At 41.5% G+C, this 20,418-nt stretch overlaps 1 protein-coding gene across 1 annotated transcript in view; it reads right to left on the bottom strand.

Moving 5' to 3' along the window:
* The window catches only part of LOC311227809 (uncharacterized protein), a 37,239-nt gene that overhangs the window by 10,026 nt on the left and 6,795 nt on the right, over window positions 1–20,418 (bottom strand). Inside the window, exons 5-9 of the mRNA XM_084313645.1 lie at window positions 13,085–14,435; window positions 12,544–12,619; window positions 9,987–10,053; window positions 7,253–7,400; window positions 5,517–5,577 (exon numbers count right to left, since the gene is read on the bottom strand). Of these exons, the coding sequence (XP_084169771.1) occupies window positions 5,517–5,577; window positions 7,253–7,400; window positions 9,987–10,053; window positions 12,544–12,619; window positions 13,085–14,435 (1,703 nt within the window). The remainder of the gene's footprint in view (window positions 1–5,516; window positions 5,578–7,252; window positions 7,401–9,986; window positions 10,054–12,543; window positions 12,620–13,084; window positions 14,436–20,418) is intronic.

The raw sequence follows: 20,418 nt of genomic DNA, 5'->3' as shown, positions 1-20,418 counted from the left end.
TTCAGGCTTACTTTCTTATTTACTCATCTACAGTGTGTCGGTTTCAGGCTTACTTTCTTATTTACTCATCTACAGTGTGTCGGTTTCAGGCTTACTTTCTTATTTACTCATCTACAATGTGTCGGTTTCAGGCTTACTTTCCTATTTACTCATCTACAGTGTGTCGGTTTCAGGCTTACTTTCTTATTTACTCATCTACAATGTGTCAAGTTTCAGGCTTACTTTCTTATTTACTCATCTACAATGTGTCAGTTTCAGGCTTACTTTCTTATTTACTCATCTACAGTGTGTCGGTTTCAGGCTTACTTTCTTATTTACTCATCTACAATGTGTCGGTTTCAGGCTTACTTTCTTATTTACTCATCTACAGTGTGTCGGTTTCAGGCTTACTTTCTTATTTACTCATCTACAGTGTGTCGGTTTCAGGCTTACTTTCTTATTTACTCATCTACAGTGTGTCGGTTTCAGGCTTACTTTCTTATTTACTCATCTACAATGTGTCGGTTTCAGGCTTACTTTCTTATTTACTCATCTACAGTGCGTCGGTTTCAGGCTTACTTTCCTATTTACTCATCTACAGTGTGTCGGTTTCAGGCTTACTTTCTTATTTACTCATCTACAGTGTGTCGGTTTCAGGCTTACTTTCTTATTTACTCATCTACAATGTGTCGGTTTCAGGCTTACTTTCGTATTTACTCATCTACAATGTGTCCGTTTCAGGCTTATACTTTCTTATTTACTCATCTACAGTGTGTCGGTTTCAGGCTTACTTTCGTATTTACTCATCTACAATGTGTCCGTTTCAGGCTTATACTTTCTTATTTACTCATCTACAGTGTGTCGGTTTCAGGCTTACTTTCGTATTTACTCATCTACAATGTGTCCGTTTCAGGCTTATACTTTCTTATTTACTCATCTACAGTGTGTCGGTTTCAGGCTTACTTTCTTATTTACTCATCTACAGTGTGTCGGTTTCAGGCTTACTTTCGTATTTACTCATCTACAGTGTGTCGGTTTCAGGCTTACTTTCTTATTTACTCATCTACAGTGTGTCCGTTTCAGGCTTACTTTCTTATTTACTCATCTACAATGTGTCCGTTTCAGGCTTATACTTTCTTATTTACTCATCTACAGTGTGTCGGTTTCAGGCTTACTTTCTTATTTACTCATCTACAGTGTGTCAGTTTCAGGCTTACTTTCTTATTTACTCATCTACAATGTGTCGGTTTCAGGCTTACTTTCTTATTTACTCATCTACAATGTGTCCGTTTCAGGCTTACTTTCTTATTTACTCATCTACAGTGTGTCGGTTTCAGGCTTACTTTCTTATTTACTCATCTACAGTGTGTCGGTTTCAGGCTTACTTTCTTATTTACTCATCTACAATGTGTCGGTTTCAGGCTTACTTTCCTATTTACTCATCTACAGTGTGTCGGTTTCAGGCTTACTTTCTTATTTACTCATCTACAATGTGTCAAGTTTCAGGCTTACTTTCTTATTTACTCATCTACAATGTGTCAGTTTCAGGCTTACTTTCTTATTTACTCATCTACAGTGTGTCCGTTTCAGGCTTACTTTCGTATTTACTTATCTACAATGTGTCAGTTTCAGGCTTACTTTCTTATTTACTCATCTACAGTGTGTCGGTTTCAGGCTTACTTTCTTATTTACTCATCTACAATGTGTCAGTTTCAGGCTTACTTTCTTATTTACTCATCTACAATGTGTCGGTTTCAGGCTTACTTTCTTATTTACTCATCTACAGTGTGTCGGTTTCAGGCTTACTTTCCTATTTACTCATCTACAGTGTGTCGGTTTCAGGCTTACTTTCTTATTTACTCATCTACAGTGTGTCGGTTTCAGGCTTACTTTCTTATTTACTCATCTACAATGTGTCGTTTTTTCAGGCTTACTTTCGTATTTACTCATCTACAATGTGTCAGTTTCAGGCTTATACTTTCTTATTTACTCATCTACAGTGTGTCGGTTTCAGGCTTACTTTCGTATTTACTCATCTACAATGTGTCCGTTTCAGGCTTATACTTTCTTATTTACTCATCTACAGTGTGTCGGTTTCAGGCTTACTTTCGTATTTACTCATCTACAATGTGTCCGTTTCAGGCTTATACTTTCTTATTTACTCATCTACAGTGTGTCCGTTTCAGGCTTACTTTCTTATTTACTCATCTACAATGTGTCCGTTTCAGGCTTATACTTTCTTATTTACTCATCTACAGTGTGTCGGTTTCAGGCTTACTTTCGTATTTACTCATCTACAGTGTGTCGGTTTCAGGCTTACTTTCTTATTTACTCATCTACAGTGTGTCCGTTTCAGGCTTACTTTCTTATTTACTCATCTACAATGTGTCCGTTTCAGGCTTATACTTTCTTATTTACTCATCTACAGTGTGTCGGTTTCAGGCTTACTTTCTTATTTACTCATCTACAGTGTGTCAGTTTCAGGCTTACTTTCTTATTTACTCATCTACAATGTGTCGGTTTCAGGCTTACTTTCTTATTTACTCATCTACAATGTGTCCGTTTCAGGCTTACTTTCTTATTTACTCATCTACAGTGTGTCGGTTTCAGGCTTACTTTCTTATTTACTCATCTACAGTGTGTCGGTTTCAGGCTTACTTTCTTATTTACTCATCTACAATGTGTCGGTTTCAGGCTTACTTTCCTATTTTACTCATCTACAGTGTGTCGGTTTCAGGCTTACTTTCTTATTTACTCATCTACAATGTGTCAAGTTTCAGGCTTACTTTCTTATTTACTCATCTACAATGTGTCAGTTTCAGGCTTACTTTCTTATTTACTCATCTACAGTGTGTCCGTTTCAGGCTTACTTTCGTATTTACTCATCTACAATGTGTCAGTTTCAGGCTTACTTTCTTATTTACTCATCTACAGTGTGTCGGTTTCAGGCTTACTTTCTTATTTACTCATCTACAATGTGTCAGTTTCAGGCTTACTTTCTTATTTACTCATCTACAATGTGTCGGTTTCAGGCTTACTTTCTTATTTACTCATCTACAGTGTGTCGGTTTCAGGCTTACTTTCCTATTTACTCATCTACAGTGTGTCGGTTTCAGGCTTACTTTCTTATTTACTCATCTACAGTGTGTCGGTTTCAGGCTTACTTTCTTATTTACTCATCTACAATGTGTCGGTTTCAGGCTTACTTTCGTATTTACTCATCTACAATGTGTCCGTTTCAGGCTTATACTTTCTTATTTACTCATCTACAGTGTGTCGGTTTCAGGCTTACTTTCGTATTTACTCATCTACAATGTGTCCGTTTCAGGCTTATACTTTCTTATTTACTCATCTACAGTGTGTCGGTTTCAGGCTTACTTTCGTATTTACTCATCTACAATGTGTCCGTTTCAGGCTTATACTTTCTTATTTACTCATCTACAGTGTGTCGGTTTCAGGCTTACTTTCTTATTTACTCATCTACAGTGTGTCGGTTTCAGGCTTACTTTCGTATTTACTCATCTACAGTGTGTCGGTTTCAGGCTTACTTTCTTATTTACTCATCTACAGTGTGTCCGTTTCAGGCTTACTTTCTTATTTACTCATCTACAATGTGTCCGTTTCAGGCTTATACTTTCTTATTTACTCATCTACAGTGTGTCGGTTTCAGGCTTACTTTCTTATTTACTCATCTACAGTGTGTCAGTTTCAGGCTTACTTTCTTATTTACTCATCTACAATGTGTCGGTTTCAGGCTTACTTTCTTATTTACTCATCTACAATGTGTCCGTTTCAGGCTTACTTTCTTATTTACTCATCTACAGTGTGTCGGTTTCAGGCTTACTTTCTTATTTACTCATCTACAGTGTGTCGGTTTCAGGCTTACTTTCTTATTTACTCATCTACAATGTGTCGGTTTCAGGCTTACTTTCCTATTTTACTCATCTACAGTGTGTCGGTTTCAGGCTTACTTTCTTATTTACTCATCTACAATGTGTCAAGTTTCAGGCTTACTTTCTTATTTACTCATCTACAATGTGTCAGTTTCAGGCTTACTTTCTTATTTACTCATCTACAGTGTGTCCGTTTCAGGCTTACTTTCGTATTTACTCATCTACAATGTGTCAGTTTCAGGCTTACTTTCTTATTTACTCATCTACAGTGTGTCGGTTTCAGGCTTACTTTCTTATTTACTCATCTACAATGTGTCAGTTTCAGGCTTACTTTCTTATTTACTCATCTACAATGTGTCGGTTTCAGGCTTACTTTCTTATTTACTCATCTACAGTGTGTCGGTTTCAGGCTTACTTTCCTATTTACTCATCTACAGTGTGTCGGTTTCAGGCTTACTTTCTTATTTACTCATCTACAGTGTGTCGGTTTCAGGCTTACTTTCTTATTTACTCATCTACAATGTGTCGGTTTCAGGCTTACTTTCGTATTTACTCATCTACAATGTGTCCGTTTCAGGCTTATACTTTCTTATTTACTCATCTACAGTGTGTCGGTTTCAGGCTTACTTTCGTATTTACTCATCTACAATGTGTCCGTTTCAGGCTTATACTTTCTTATTTACTCATCTACAGTGTGTCGGTTTCAGGCTTACTTTCGTATTTACTCATCTACAATGTGTCCGTTTCAGGCTTATACTTTCTTATTTACTCATCTACAGTGTGTCGGTTTCAGGCTTACTTTCTTATTTACTCATCTACAGTGTGTCGGTTTCAGGCTTACTTTCGTATTTACTCATCTACAGTGTGTCGGTTTCAGGCTTACTTTCTTATTTACTCATCTACAGTGTGTCCGTTTCAGGCTTACTTTCTTATTTACTCATCTACAATGTGTCCGTTTCAGGCTTATACTTTCTTATTTACTCATCTACAGTGTGTCGGTTTCAGGCTTACTTTCTTATTTACTCATCTACAGTGTGTCAGTTTCAGGCTTACTTTCTTATTTACTCATCTACAATGTGTCGGTTTCAGGCTTACTTTCTTATTTACTCATCTACAATGTGTCCGTTTCAGGCTTACTTTCTTATTTACTCATCTACAGTGTGTCGGTTTCAGGCTTACTTTCTTATTTACTCATCTACAGTGTGTCGGTTTCAGGCTTACTTTCTTATTTACTCATCTACAATGTGTCGGTTTCAGGCTTACTTTCTTATTTACTCATCTACAATGTGTCCGTTTCAGGCTTACTTTCTTATGTACTCATCTACAGTGTGTCGGTTTCAGGCTTACTTTCTTATGTACTCATCTACAGTGTGTCGGTTTCAGGCTTACTTTCTTATTTACTCATCTACAGTGTGTCCGTTTCAGGCTTACTTTCGTATTTACTCATCTACAATGCGTCAGTTTCAGGCTTACTTTCTTATTTACTCATCTACAGTGTGTCGGTTTCAGGCTTACTTTCTTATTTACTCATCTACAATGTGTCCGTTTCAGGCTTACTTTCGTATTTACTCATCTACAATGTGTCGGTTTCAGGCTTACTTTCTTATTTACTCATCTACAATGTGTCAGTTTCAGGTGATTTACCTTCGATGGTGCCTTCATCCATGGCTTGACTACACCGTCTGACCTTGTACTGCATGAACTCCTGTAGATTGATGGGGAGGAAAAACACATGAGTCCCAGTCCTTAACACATTCCCCGCCATTCACGTTGTACAGCGTTATTGCCGGCCATGCGTTTCCTGCCAGACCACGCTGTACAACGTTATTGAGATCAATATTTCATTTTTTCGCCATGGCATTCATAATTCATATATACACCTCCGGCGCTGAAGCTGGACCCTACGGCTCAATACAACAACGGCTCAATACCGCCACCTGGTGGATGGTCGGGCGAGTTACACTGGTAAACAGGATATGGCTGCTGTGCGTCGATTAAATTCATCCGGCCATCAGATATTGTCGCAAGGCTCCCGACAGACAGTATGTACATAATGGATCGCTTTATAAACTTAATAATCGATATGATTTCGGCGTTTATTGCAACATACAAACCGGAAATGGACCTAGGCGATCGACGTCCTATACCTGGGATCTTTCACCGCCAGTCTCATTGACGCACGGTAAGAGGACGCTGACGCTATTTTCATCCCAATTGTTTATTCATTTCACTGCAAACCGATCGGATCTATATATCACCCATACTACATAAAGCATTTACTGACGATCACGGAATTATAAACGACCCCCCCCCTCCCCTTTCCTCCGCGCATGATGAAGCATAACGTATAGGATCATATACAGTTGAATTTTTTAATATAGCGTGTATCGGGAATAAACGGTAATCGATAATCTATATACTATGCGTTTAGGCCTATAACTAGCGTTCTAGGAATTACTGCAGAAAACGATAAAAACATACTTATATTCTAGAAGGTATTTTTGTATGAATATATGAATGAAAAAGTATAACGTTCCTACATCCTGAACGATAGATAATCGATGTTGAATGGGCCATAGTAATGTCAATTTAGCAATACAATTTAAAAAAGTTATAGCCCTGCAAAGAAGGTGAACATCTCCATAGGCTTAGAGTGGTGGCAGACTGGCTATATTGATGGATATAACCAGTGGCAGGGAATGTGTTAAGAAGCCAGAAACTTCTCAGGAGAAATCTGCCGGCTCAAGGAGATGTGGCCTGACAAGAGGTCAGAGGTCACAGAGGTTTTGATTTTATTTGATTAAGGATCCCCATTAGCTGGTGCCATAGCAACCAGCTAGTCTTCCTGGGGTCCACACAAAAAAAATACAAAAACAATTATGTACACATAATGAAACTAACAACTAAGATGGCTAAAATTACATTACAGTATAAAAAAAATAATAAACACTTTACAGTGTTAAAAACCATTTAAGATTATTTTTAAAAGTGAATCTACTGTAAATGCAGCAGAGGTTTTGAGGCAGGTTATTCCAAAGAGTTAATGCTCTAAAAATAAAAGATCTCCTTTAAAGCGTTGGTTTTAGGACCTGGCAATTCAAGCTGCCCACTACTGGAACCTCTAGCGTAATGCTCATGCACAGTATTACTAAAAACGAGCTGTTTATGTATAAAAACAGGAGTTTTACTGCTCATGACCAACTTGAACAGCACAAGTATATTAAAAGACAATCTATTTTCAACGTTAAGCCAAGAGGGGCGGGCATGCATACGGTGCTTGGTTATAACACAGTGAGTGAGTGAGTGAGTGAGTGAGTGAGTGAGTGAGTGAGTGAGTGAGTGAGTGAGTGAGTGAGTGAGTGAGTGAGTGAGTGACCGACCTGCAGGAAGGCCACAGCCACGTCATCGTACTGGTTCTGCAGCTGGATGTGCTCCAGAGTGTCCCAGTGGTCTTTACTCTCCAGATGCTCCTGAAGACCCTCCATGTTAACCAGCTCCACCTCACACAGCTCACAGCTGAACGGACTCCTGGAATAATAATAAATAATAATAAAATACAAAATACCAATAAATTACTTTTAACATGAAATGATTTTAACATTAATATGAAAGGATTTTAACAATAAATAATTTTTAACATTATAGGAATTTAACATTAACTGCTTCTGCGCCAAGAACGCGTTACCTCGTTATTGCCCGCCAATCGAATAACGCCAATAACGAGTTTACTAGTTTTTATGATCGTTATTTCCTTTATTCGCTATTGCCATTCATAATTCATCCAGCAAGGCTCTGGGAGACTCTGGACTCTTCTGATATTGCAACGGCTCAATACCGCCGCCTGGTGGATTTCGGGCGATGTTGCACCCACTCTAAACAGGATGGGGTGCTCTGTGCATCGGTGAATATGTTCCGGGTAGGGGTGCACGATATTGATTTTTTGACCCAGACACCGATAACTTTATGCTCCTCAAGCCGATAACCGATATTTATTGTATTATAATTTTTTTTTTAAATGTATATTCCTTTTTTTTTTCTTTTTTTTTTTTTCCCTCCATTTTCCTCCGATTTTCTCCCATCCCAATGTTAGTCGTATGCCAATTCCCAGTCCCTTCCTGATCGCTGCGCACTTACCCCCCACAGTCAGATCATCTGGGAGAGTGGAGGCTACCACGTGCTTCCTCCGACACACGTCCAGCCAATCACCGCTTCTTTTCACCTGGCAGCGCGGATTCTCATTGAGAGGGCGTAGCGTGTGGGAGGACCACACTATCCCCCTCACGTCCAATCCGCGCTTAGCAGGCGCCCCGACCGAACTGTAGGAGTCGCTGTTTACAACGACCCGGACCCACCCCGCCAGCTTCTCCCACCCTCTGATACAGCCAATTGTATCAGTGCAGACGGCCAGCCAAGCTGGTGTTAAATGTATATTCCTGTAGTTTTGACCTAACCAGATTTATCATGACATGAGCGTTACTACTATGAACAAAACAAAGCCAAGACAACAGTTGACTGATAAAGTGACCATATTTATTTTTCCAAATAAAAATTCACAATCCGTCAATAACTTAGAATACATCCAACCTAACAAGTCACCTGCAACATCACCACCGCTACGATGGTGTGTTAAAAGCCTACGACGGCGCGAGCAGCTAAAGCTGCTGTGAATCCAAAGCCAGCTACAAAGGAACCCGCGGCGCTTGTACCTATTGACAAGGCTTTTGCAAAATTAAAGAAGTTTGACAGAAATGACCCAAGGGCTCAAGCCGCTAACTTTTAAGCAGTGCTTGGTGGTGCAAATTAACCTGGCTACTACGGAGCAATAAGTGACTGCGTATTCAACCAAGGGTTGCATCACAGTCATGAAAGGGGCTAGATTTGCAGCAGCTTTAGCTGCGCGTCGTAGTAGGCTTTTAACACAATAACACACCATCGTAGCGGTGGTGATGTTGCAGGTGACTTGTTAGGTTGGATGTATTATAAGTTGTTGCCCTTTTCCCTCCTCGTGGAACTTCTGCATTGCATTTGTTACAAATAGCAAGCAAACTTTTTTCCTCTGAAACTATTCCCACACTACCGACGCCATCTTTGTTTACATCCGCGCTGCTTCAGAAACTTACGTGGCTACGTCACAGCCAAGAAAGGGAGCGCTGGATTTGTGTAAAACGCCCTCTTCCTAAACCACACGCTATCAGTCGTACCACAGTACTGGCAAAACGGGAGGAGCCTACAGTAAAAACAAACGCCCTTCATCCTAATTCACCCACACCGCATTTTTTTTAACCAAAAAATATATTATATTATCGGAGCTATTAATAACGTTATCGGGTTTATCGGGATGACGTCATAATTGCTGATATCGGCCCGATAATTATCGGCCCGATAATTATTGTGCATCCCTAGTTCCGGGCAGAGCTCTCTTGTTATCTGGATCCAGACAAACACTCTAGTGCATTGGATCGCTTTCGAGACGCAAGAATCAATATGCTTTCAGCGTTTATTGCGTCGTACAAACAGAAAACGGATCTAGCAATAATTGGAATATTTTTTCTCCAGACTCATCGGCCACAGGTAAGAGGAATCTAACGTTAATTCCAGCTCGATTGTCCATTTATTTCATTGCAATCCATCTGATCAACGTATGATGTCGAACTAAAGAAAGCCGTTACTGACAATCAAGGAATCATAAACGACCCCCCCCCCTTTCCTTCACGCATGATGGAGCATAATGTATACCGATCATATGCATTTAAAAAAAAATATGTAGCCTGTATATAGGGACGAAACGCCAATCGATTATGTATACCTAATATGCATCAGGGCCTATAACTCGCGTTCTAGGAATTACTGCAGACCACTCTAAAAACATACTTATATTCACGACGGTATTAACGCGACAATGTATGAATGGAAAAATATAACATTCCCACATCCGGAACGATAGATACCCGATGTTGAATGGGCCATAGTAATGTCGATATAGCTATAATATTTAAAAGGTTATAGCCCTGCAAAGAAGGTGAGCGACTCCATAGGCTTACAGCACTGGCAGATAAGACTATAAGATGCTCAAACTGCGTGGCAGAGATTGTGTTAAAGGACTTTTAACATTACCTTCCCATCTTCCCTATGGGACTTTTGCTCCTCCTCCTCGTCACCTCTGATGAAGGTGGCATCTGGTCTGGAAATCAAATACACAGTCAGCTGTGAAGAAATGTTTTACTGACGGCAGAGATACATAAAACAAAGACACCAAGAGAGGAAGAAAATGACACAGCAGGGATCAATCACTGTTTCTGAATAGTAAACATTATGGAGCCGAGTATTGATCCAATCTATTACTTTTACTGAAACCATAACAACCCTAACAACAACTTAGACTGTTGGGAGTCACTGGGCAGGAATGCTTTGAGATATAATCCATTTCCCCCACAATAATAATAACAAAAACAATAAATTATTATTAGGGATGTCCGATATTATCGGCCGACCGATATTATCGGCCGATATCGGCAGTAAAATGTGATATCGGAAAATATCGGTATCGGTTTAAAAAAAATTAAAAACAATAACAATATTTGTTATATATATATCCAGTGAAATTATTAGTTACCTGAAATTATTCAGTTTTTTGGATGGGGAAACCCTGCATATATCGGTATCGGTTGATATCGGTTGATATCGGTATCGGAAATTAAGAGTTGGACAATATCGGAATATCGGTATCGGTAAAAAAGCCAATATCGAGCATCCCTAATTATTATTGTTATTATTATTATTAACCCTTTGATCGCCGGGGTTAAATTCATAATTTACCATCCCTCGCCAGCCCTATTTAACATGGAGAAGTTCCCCTTCTTTGCAGGGCTATAACTTTTTAAATTTTATTGCTAAATTGACATTACCATGGCCCATTCAAAGTCCTATATCTATTGTTCAGGGTGTAGCAACGTTATACTTTTTCATTCACATATTCATACTAAAATACGGTCTAAAGTATAAGTATATTTTTATCGTTTTCTGCAGCTTTCTCCAGAACGTGATTTATAGCTCCAAATGCATTATATTGATGATGAAATAGTTTGATAGCAATCGGCGCGAGTTAGTATAGCGTTAGTATAGAAGACATTACAAAATAACGCTGAAACTCACTGTAGCTTCCTCGCGCCGTTGGGAGATGAGCGTGGAACAGAATTTTTTCTATTATGGGATATAGAAATACCCGATCCATTTCCAGGTTGTATAATAGTATATACGTCCAAATCATGTTGTTTATCGAGTTATTGGCAACGGATCGATATCCATTGTGTCGAGCTCGAGTCCCGGGACCTATAGCGAGTGATCGGACCAAATTGAAATGAGCACCAGCGTCACTTCCCTGTTTATGCCCTGGGCGATCTGCCGATCGGCCACCTGATGGCGCTCTTGAACCGTTAGAGAGTTGACAGGGGTTCACCAGTACATATAATGTCTCCGGGGGAGAAATATGATTTCGATCACAGATTTTCGAAATATTGATATCAATGACGCTGTACAGCGTCATCGGCAGAATAAGCATGGCGGGGAATGACGCTGAAAAGCATCAACGGTGATTAAAGGGTTAACAACACAAGACAACCATTGAGCATCCTCCGTGTGTAGACCACAGAACACCAGGTCGCTCTGCTTTGATTCCTGACATTTATTTACGTATGGTTCTCAGTATCAAGATCTTCGCACTGAAATTATTTTTTTTATCCACTTTTTCTCCCCATTTTTCAATTTTCCTCCCATCCCAATTTCGTATTTCCAATTCTTCCCTCCCCTGTCTTGAACATTGCTAGACTATGCCTCCCACTGGTCGGCTGTAGTGAGGATAGAAGCCTTGCATCACGTGTCCCCTCCGGTACACGAGGAGGCAGCCTGTCGTAGGGCTGGGCGATATAGCCAAAAATGATATCGCGATAACGATATCGATAACAATATCATATCACTCGATATTCGATATTATCGATATTGTTATAAGTATAATTTTTATAAATTTTTTTAACAACAGATGTATGTTTATTTTGCAGCAATTCTTTGTCGTTGCCGCCATTTTTAGTGTTACATCCCCTCACACTCCAGTTCTCAGGCTGCAGCTGGTTTGAAAGCGAAAGTAAACCGGCTTCTCTGCTGGCTGTGGCTCCAGGGGAGTTGAACAGTTCTGGCTCTGCTAGTTTCTTTTCTATCTTTTGGCGCTTTTTTGGTGGACAAACCACTGCACATGTGCACCGTGACTCGTGACTGGAGACTAGCTCTGCTAGCACACATAGCCTACTGTGTACAGACGGTTTCAAACTGTATTTTAAATTAGAAAGCAAACTAAATAAATGGACAAGAGAAAAATAAATCTCAATTTGGTCAGTATTGTCATTTGGACAAGCAACGCCATTACTTTAAGTTGCAGGCAAGAAAGACAAGTCTGTCCACAGGTCACAAAAAAATATATATATATATTTTTTTTTACGATATCTTTTTTTCCCCGATATCGATTAAAATATATCACGATAATTATCGTTATCGTTATATTGCCCAGCCCTAGCCTGTCGCATCTTTTCACTGCAGCAGCTCGAACTCTCAGTGGCAAGGAGTAACGCGTGGGAGGCTCACGCTGCCCCGATACTTCCAGACAGTAGATAATGACCCCTACCTGTCCCCACAGACCCTGGCTGGTGCTGGTAGTCCCGGTAGACACTTGGTGGTGATAACCTCACTGCGGTAGAAATCTGGAGAGAGAAGGAGGGGGCATCAGTAGGGCAAAACCAAAAAGTAACTGTTTACAAGGTATTCAAAGTAAATTCACAATTAAAAAGGAACACACCGACATTATGGGAAATCAGACAAAAAGATAGATACCAATTTCCTCTTTGTGTGTTCAGTAGAAAGCTATCCAGATGCATGCTAGCCTAGCTTAGCACAATGAATGGAAGCGGCTGCGTGGCGGATAACCTAGGTGTTGGCCAACTAACACCTCTCTCTGATTTTTAAGCTAGGCTAGCCGCTATGCATCCGCTTCCATTCATTGTGCAGCTGGATAGCCTTCTACCGAACAAATAAATTGGTTGTTATTAATGAATGAATAATATATTGTATCATCATATTATATTATCTCCAATAATGGCCCTTTTCTAATAAACTCCTGGTCACTGAAGCAAAATAAATCAGGTTACTATTGGAAGTTTAAATCGTACCTCCTTCCTAGATTCTTCTCCGTTGGTCCGCTGTCCTCTGTATGACCCCATGGGTAACTGTGTCAACCTCTCTGGCTGTCTCTCAGGGCTGTAACCCTGTCTCTCTGGCTGTTTCTCAGGGCTGTAACCCTGTCTCTCTGGCTGTCTCTCTGGCTGTTTCTCAGGGCTGTAACCCTGTCTCTCTAGCCGTCTCTCTGGGCTGTAACCCTGTCTTTCTGGCTGTTTCTCAGGGCTGTAACCCTGTCTCTCTGGCTGTTTCTCAGGGCTGTAACCCTGTCTCTCTGGCTGTCTCTCTGGGCTGTAACCCGGTCTCTCTGGCCGTCTCTCTGGCTGTCTCTCAGGGCTGTAACCTGTTCTGTAACCCTGTCTCTCTGGCTGTCTCTCAGGGCTGTAACCCTGTCTCTCTGGCTGTCTCTCAGGGATGTAACCCTGTCTCTCTGGCTGTCTCTCTGGCCGTCTCTCAGGGCTGTAACCTGCTCTGTAACCCGTTCTCTCTGGCTGTCTCTCCGTCTGTCTCTCTGGCTGTCTCTCAGGGCTGTAACCTTGACGTTCAAATGGTCGTGTATCAGCGGGGTTGTAACCCCTTTGCTCAGGGTATCTGTCAAGCGGACTGAGAGCTCTTCGTTTCAATGAGCTTCTATTGGGGCTGAGAACTTGTCCGTCTAGTGAGCTTCTATTGGGGCTGAGAGCTCGTCGCTCTAGTGAGCTTCTATTGGGGCTGAGAACTTGTCTGTCTAGTGAGCTTCTATTGGGGCTGAGAACTTGTCTGTCTAGTGAGATTCTATTGGGGCTGAGAACTTGTCTGTCTAGTGAGATTCTATTGGGGCTGAGAGGTCTTCGCTCTACTGAGCTTCTATTGGGGCTGAGAGGTCTTCGCTCTACTGAGCTTCTATTGGGGCTGAGAGCTTGTCGCTCTACTGAGCTTCTATTGGGGCTGAGAGCTCTTCGCTCTAGTGAGATTCTATTGGGGCTGAGAGCTCGTCTGTTGACTGGACTGAGACCCCGCTGAGAGTAGGAAGAGTCCCACTGGTTGTCATCACGACGACCTCTGTCTGGAGACAACTGCTGGTATTCACGACGACCTCTGTCTGGAGATAACTGCTGGTATTCACGACGACCTCTGTCTGGAGACAACTGCTGGTATCCATGACGACCTCTGTCTGGAGACAACTGCTGGTATCCATGACGACCTCTGTCTGGAGAAAACTGCTGGTATCCATGACGACCCCCGTCTGGAGACGACCGTTGGTATCCATGGTGACTTCCTGGGTGGTCTTCATTGTAGTGTCGATGACGGCGGTCGTCTGGGTCAGAATCTGAGCCGGGATTGTATGGGTCGTACAGGTCAACCCTGAGAGAGAGGAGAGTGTGTTTCAGTATCAAACTGACCCCTGGGTTTATGTTGCATAGCAACCGGGGGCGCACCACATTAAGACGCATACTGTGCGATCACAACGTCCTGGGTTCGAATCCGGCCCAGAACATGTGTTGCATGTCCTCCCCCATCTCTTCACCTGATTTCTTTCCGACTGTCCTGTCCACAATAAAGCAGAAATGCCCCCAAAAATATCTTTAAAAAATTTATAAAAATGTGTGTAGCTGATCCCAGGGTTAGACCCCGAGTTTGACTGGGATGACGTTTGGACAAATGTTATATTAGCCTCCCGCAACCCTAATCACCAGCAAATTCATTTTAATTATATTCATAGGACGTATCTCACACCTTGGAAGCTGTTTGCTATGGGACTGGTGACCGACTCTCGGTGCACTTTGTGCTCTCTAAAGCCCAACGCACACGGCGGCCGATTTTTGCCAGGCGACAGATTTTTTTAAGCGAGGTGACAGAATTGTATCGCTTCCATTGTTATGAATGAGAGAACCCACACGGCAGGAGATTTTCAAGCGACGATCGTGCAGCAACTTCTGTCGCCTGGCTAAATATCGCCTCAATCCTATTTTTATTTAGGCGACGGCAGGCGACACAGCAAGGACAATGAGGAAATAACATGACTTCTACTGGTGTATCATTTGTAATATAAATTCATTTATCAATACATTCATTGATCAATAACCTACGTATTGTTACCATGCTACTTATGTTTATTATTAACAGGAACAATTTAAATAAATAACGTTAGTTGGAGAACTTAAGGTTTAGTGGCCGCTTGTCATTAACTAATAAATTGACAATGTGCCACGATGCACCTACTAGATGTTTTTATAACTCGGGTAACAAAATAAGTTGTGGATGTTGACAGAGTTTAATGTCCAGGCTGCAGCTGATGTAGTTTGTAAGGTTTATTGTCCAAAGAAAATTATGGTTGAGAACAGAACAGTTTGCGTCTTCCGTGAAAAAACATTCTCTCTCAGCAGGTGCATAACAATACTTGTCCAATCAGTGGTAGTGAACGTATTGTAGCGATCAGTCATGCAGTAATGTCAGGAATAATGAGAAGAGGTTGTATTCGTATATGGTGGTTTAATTCCAGCTCAATATGGGTTTTACAGGTTAATACTTCCCTCGTAATGCACAACACAGCTACCTGCTAATACGCTCGCTTCACGACAACCTAACGTCCGGTCCGTCCTCCCATATCTCCCGGGGGGAAACAACACCCCCAGCTAAACATAGCTTATTAGTTATTATACCTGAACGGTCGGGTCTGGTGTGGGGTGCTAAGCGATTGTCGTTGAGCGACAGACGATCGCATCGCCAGGCGACGTCACTCGCCCGCCGTCGGCTTAAGGGCCACTGGCACTTATATGCATATGTTCTGGGATTGCCCACCAGTAGCCATTTTTGGAAATCCATAACAACTAAACTCTCAAACATTTGTAACATAACAATTCCACTCACGGCAGCAAGACGTTGCCTTTTGAGAACCAATGGTTCTCGAGCCGTAACGGCTAGGGATGGGTACCTTTCACATTTGAACCGATACCGGTACCGGTACCTGTGAATCGATACCGGTACCCAACGGTACCTTTTTTCGGTACTTTAGTCTCAAGACATTTTATTTACCTACCTCAGTCGTAAAAAAAAATCCAAACTTCAAATAACTACAATTTCGACAGTTTTCGGCTTGTCATTGCTCCGACTGCTTTGTTGTTTTTCGGTTTCTCACTTGATTCGATACTCGGTAGTACCGACGTGTTTCGGTTCGGTACCTCAAAAGTACCGAATTCGGTACCCATCCCTAGTAACGGCACATGGGGCAGGAGCCTATCTCCTGTTTCCGTAGCGTGAGGCAGCTTGATGTACAAGTACACCCCTTGGACATGACGCTAGCAAGGACTTCCCCCCAAACCAACCCTTGATGCTGAGTGTCAAGCAGGGAGGCTATGGGTACCATTTTTAAATAGTCTTTGGTATGACTCGGCCGGGGCTTGAACTCCCAGTCTCCCGAACTCAGGGCGGACACTCTACCCACGAGGCCACTGAGCCGGCAGCAACACTACTTCTAAATGATATATCATTACTACCAGCATCCATACAACAACAAAAAATCATTCTGGCAGGCATTACAGCAGCCAAGAAGCTGATAGCTATGAAATGGAAAGAACCTGAGAAACTCACAATAATTAATTGGTCTCTGACATTGCTGGATGTTATTTATTTGGAGATCTCTACTGCTCGTATAGTTGGGGTGGGACAGGACAGCATTGAGCTAGAGCCCTATGAAATCCGCGTTCACGGAATCGCGGACGGAATCGCGGAATTGAGCAATAAAAATGGAATCAACTGTTTTTTAATATTATTATTATTATTATTAAATTTTTTTCAGTACTGTAAAGTTTAAACCTTTTTAAATCTTAGACAAACAAAACACTTTGCTTTCATGAAATATTGTAAGCCGTCATTTGAGGTTTTATAAAAGCAGCACAATGAACACAAATCTGTCAGTGCCGAGTCCGACCTCATCTTAAATAACAAACAGCATTGCTTGTTGTAGTTAACAAAGAGAGGCAAAGTCGATTTTGCAAAAAAAAAATATATATAGGCCTATATATATATATATCATTTATTTTTTTATTTTCTTTAATAATCAAATTTTATTTTCATATTTGAATCCCATGCCCATCGAACGAAGCTTCGAAGTATTTAAGACAGCCCTATTAAATGGACTGTTATATCTTATTAAATTGTGGACATTTATTCATTCCCACTTATTAGACACTATTTCTGATGGTAAAATGAGCGTACAAAGCAAAATACAGAATTCTGAAATATTAAAATGGAAAAAACGGAATTTGGAAACAAATAAAATGGAATTTGGAAACAAATAAAACGGATTTCATATGGCTCTACATTGAGCTGTGGGCCACGGCGGCCGAGGAGGTCTCAAGAGTAGTGTAGCGGCGGAGTGGGGGTGGGGTGTTGGTCCTGGGGGATCCGGCGGTCCTGGGGGGGGAAATGTCTAATGTCTTTTGTGTCGTTTGTGGTGTTTTTATTTTTACTCTGTATTTGGTATTTTGTTATCCATTCGTTAAGTTCTGATATTCTGTATGTATTTATTATTTATTATTGTCTCGTCATTATTATGATTATTATTGTTGAAGTTCTGTCCTGTGATGTCCTGTGTATTATTGTTATCACTGTTATGTTGTGTTGTTTAATTGAAAATAAGAGACCAGGCAGGACCAGGCTCCGTATCATGAGAGACCAGGCAGGACCAGGCTGCGTATCGTGAGAGACCAGGCAGGACCAGGCTCCGTATCATGAGAGACCAGGCAGGACCAGGCTCCGTATCATGAGAGACCAGGCAGGACCAGGCTCCGTATCATGAGAGATCAGGCAGGACCAGGCTGCGTATCATGAGAGACCAGGCAGGACCAGGCTCCGTATCATGAGACCAGGCAGGACCAGGCTCCGTATCATGAGAGACCAGGCAGGACCAGGCTGCGTATCATGAGAGACCAGGCAGGACCAGGCTGCGTATCATGAGACCAGGCAGGACCAGGCTCCGTATCATGAGACCAGGCAGGACCAGGCTCAGTATCATGAGAGACCAGGCAGGACCAGGCTCCGTATCGTGGGAGATCAGGCAGGCGACAAAACAAAATAGCAGCATTCAGCCAAATCCTCTACCATCGCTCTAGTCTGTAGCAACCTAGTCTCCTAAACTGTGTGTGTGTGTGCGTGTGTGTGTGGGGGGGGGGGGGGGGGTCGCTCCTTGTGCAGCTTGTGAATTACAGGAAGGACTTGGTTGGTCGACCTCTCAGACTATATTAGGATTATGTCACATGGCCAGCTGGTCAGAATGCTGCAGGTGTCGACTGTCCAGCCAGAGCTCTGGACTATTTCAAGGCTTTGAATGACAGCCTTTGAGAGGGGAGGGGCCTTTATGTGACAGCCTTGGAGAGGGGAGGGGCCTTTATGTGACAGCCTTGGAGAGGGGAGGGGCCTTTATGGGGCCATATTCATCTACAGAGGCATGTGTCGTTAATGTCATATCGTTAAGTGGATCTAAAAGCCAGGACATTAACACATCCTGCGCCAAAAACGTGTTTACTCGTTATTGCCCGCCAAGCTAATAACGCCAACAACAAGTTTACTCGTTTTTATGATCGTTATTTCCTTTATTCGCTATTGGCATTCATAATTCATCCAGGAAGGCTCCGGGAGCCAGCTGGATCCTGTCTGATATTTCAACGCCTCAATACCGCCACCTGGTGGATTTCGGGGGAGTTGCACTCCACTCTAAACCGGATGTGCTGTGCTGTGGAACTGCTGGTGGACTTCAGGCGTGACCCCACAACTCCCCCGGCTCTGGAGATAAATGGCCAGAAAATAGAGCGCGTTGAGGAGTACAAATATCTTGGCACCACCATCGACCATAAGCTCACCTTCAAGACCAACACAGATAACATCCAGTCTAAGTGCCAACAGCGACTGTTCTTCCTCAGGAAGATGAGGAAGCTTCAGGTCCAACCATCAATCCTGCAGGCTTTCTACAACTCCTTTGTGGAATCGATAATGTCCTTTAACATTACATCATGGTTTGGAGTGATGCGTGCCATCAACCGGAAACCTCTCGACAGGGTCGTTAAGATCAGCGGCAAGATAATTGGGAAGGACCAGGAGCCACTCAGCAGTAGGGATGGGTACCGTTCACATTTGGAACGATACGGTACCGGTACCTGTGAATCGATACCGGTAAAGTTGTGGGAAAAAAATCCAAACTTCAAATAACCACACTTTCGACCGTTTTCGGCTTGCCATTGCCCCGACTGCTTTGTTGTTGAATCAAGTCAAATCCTAGGTAAGTGTATAGTGTGCATGTGAACGTTGACATGAAAATAAAAAGTTAAAAAAAAATTTAAATACAAATAAGTGTAGAAAAAAATATATCAAAAAAAAATAAGGATTTGCGGTATCTCACGTGAATCGATACTTGCTAGTACCGACGTGTTTGGGTAAGTACCTTTAAAAGTACTGAATTCGGTACCCATCCCTACTCAGCAGCATCCACAAGAAACGGACAGTTAAAAAGGCCTCCCAAATAGTCGAAGACAACTAGGGCTGCAACTAATGAGTATTTTGGTAGTCGACTAATCTGTCGATTATTTTTTCGATTAGTCAACTAATCGAAAAAAAAGTATATTAAAAAAAAATATATATATTTTTTTATAATTCTTTTTTATAATTTTTTTTTGCACTACCTATCTTTGTGAAAGTGGCTTCTCAGCTCTGGTCCAGCTGAAGACAGAGCAGAGGAACAGATTGGACATTGAGCATGACCTCAGAGTTGCTTTGAGACTCTTGTCAGGACAAAACAACATCCCCAGTTATCCCATTAGTTCCCCCAAACTTATTGTCGGTCTGTTATGTTAAGCTAAGAAGTCTTCAGCTGGACCAGAGCTGAGAAGCCACTTTCACAAAGATAGGTAGTGCAAAAAAAATTATAATAATAATAATTAAAAAAAATATATATATATTATATATTTTTTTGCGACTAATCGACGCAACAATTCCTCGTCGACGATTTTTTCATAATCGACATCGTCGATTATGTCGACTAATCGTTGCAGCCCTAAAGACAACACACACACACCCTTCACACCCATTACAAACTAATGCCCTCAGACCGTTGATACAGAGCTTAATCATTAAACAAAAGGGGCTTAGGTAGCTTCGTGCCCCTGTACCACTATTATTTATATACATATAGAACTGCTCCACATGGATTTTAATATATCATGCTTTAAGTACTGTAGTTTTAATGTAGTTGGTGTTTTTTTTATATCGTGTTTTTTTACTGTAGTTTTAACAATTTTTTTTATAGTGGTGAGTGTCTATGTATTGTGACTGTATGTTTGTCTTTCAACCACTG

This window comes from Notolepis coatsorum (genome assembly GCF_963971535.1).
Source record: "Notolepis coatsorum genome assembly, chromosome: 4".
Taxonomy (NCBI): Eukaryota; Metazoa; Chordata; class Actinopteri; order Aulopiformes; family Paralepididae; genus Notolepis; species Notolepis coatsorum.
The sequence above is the reverse complement of the archived record's forward strand: the minus strand, read 5'-3'. Positions and strand labels throughout refer to the sequence as shown.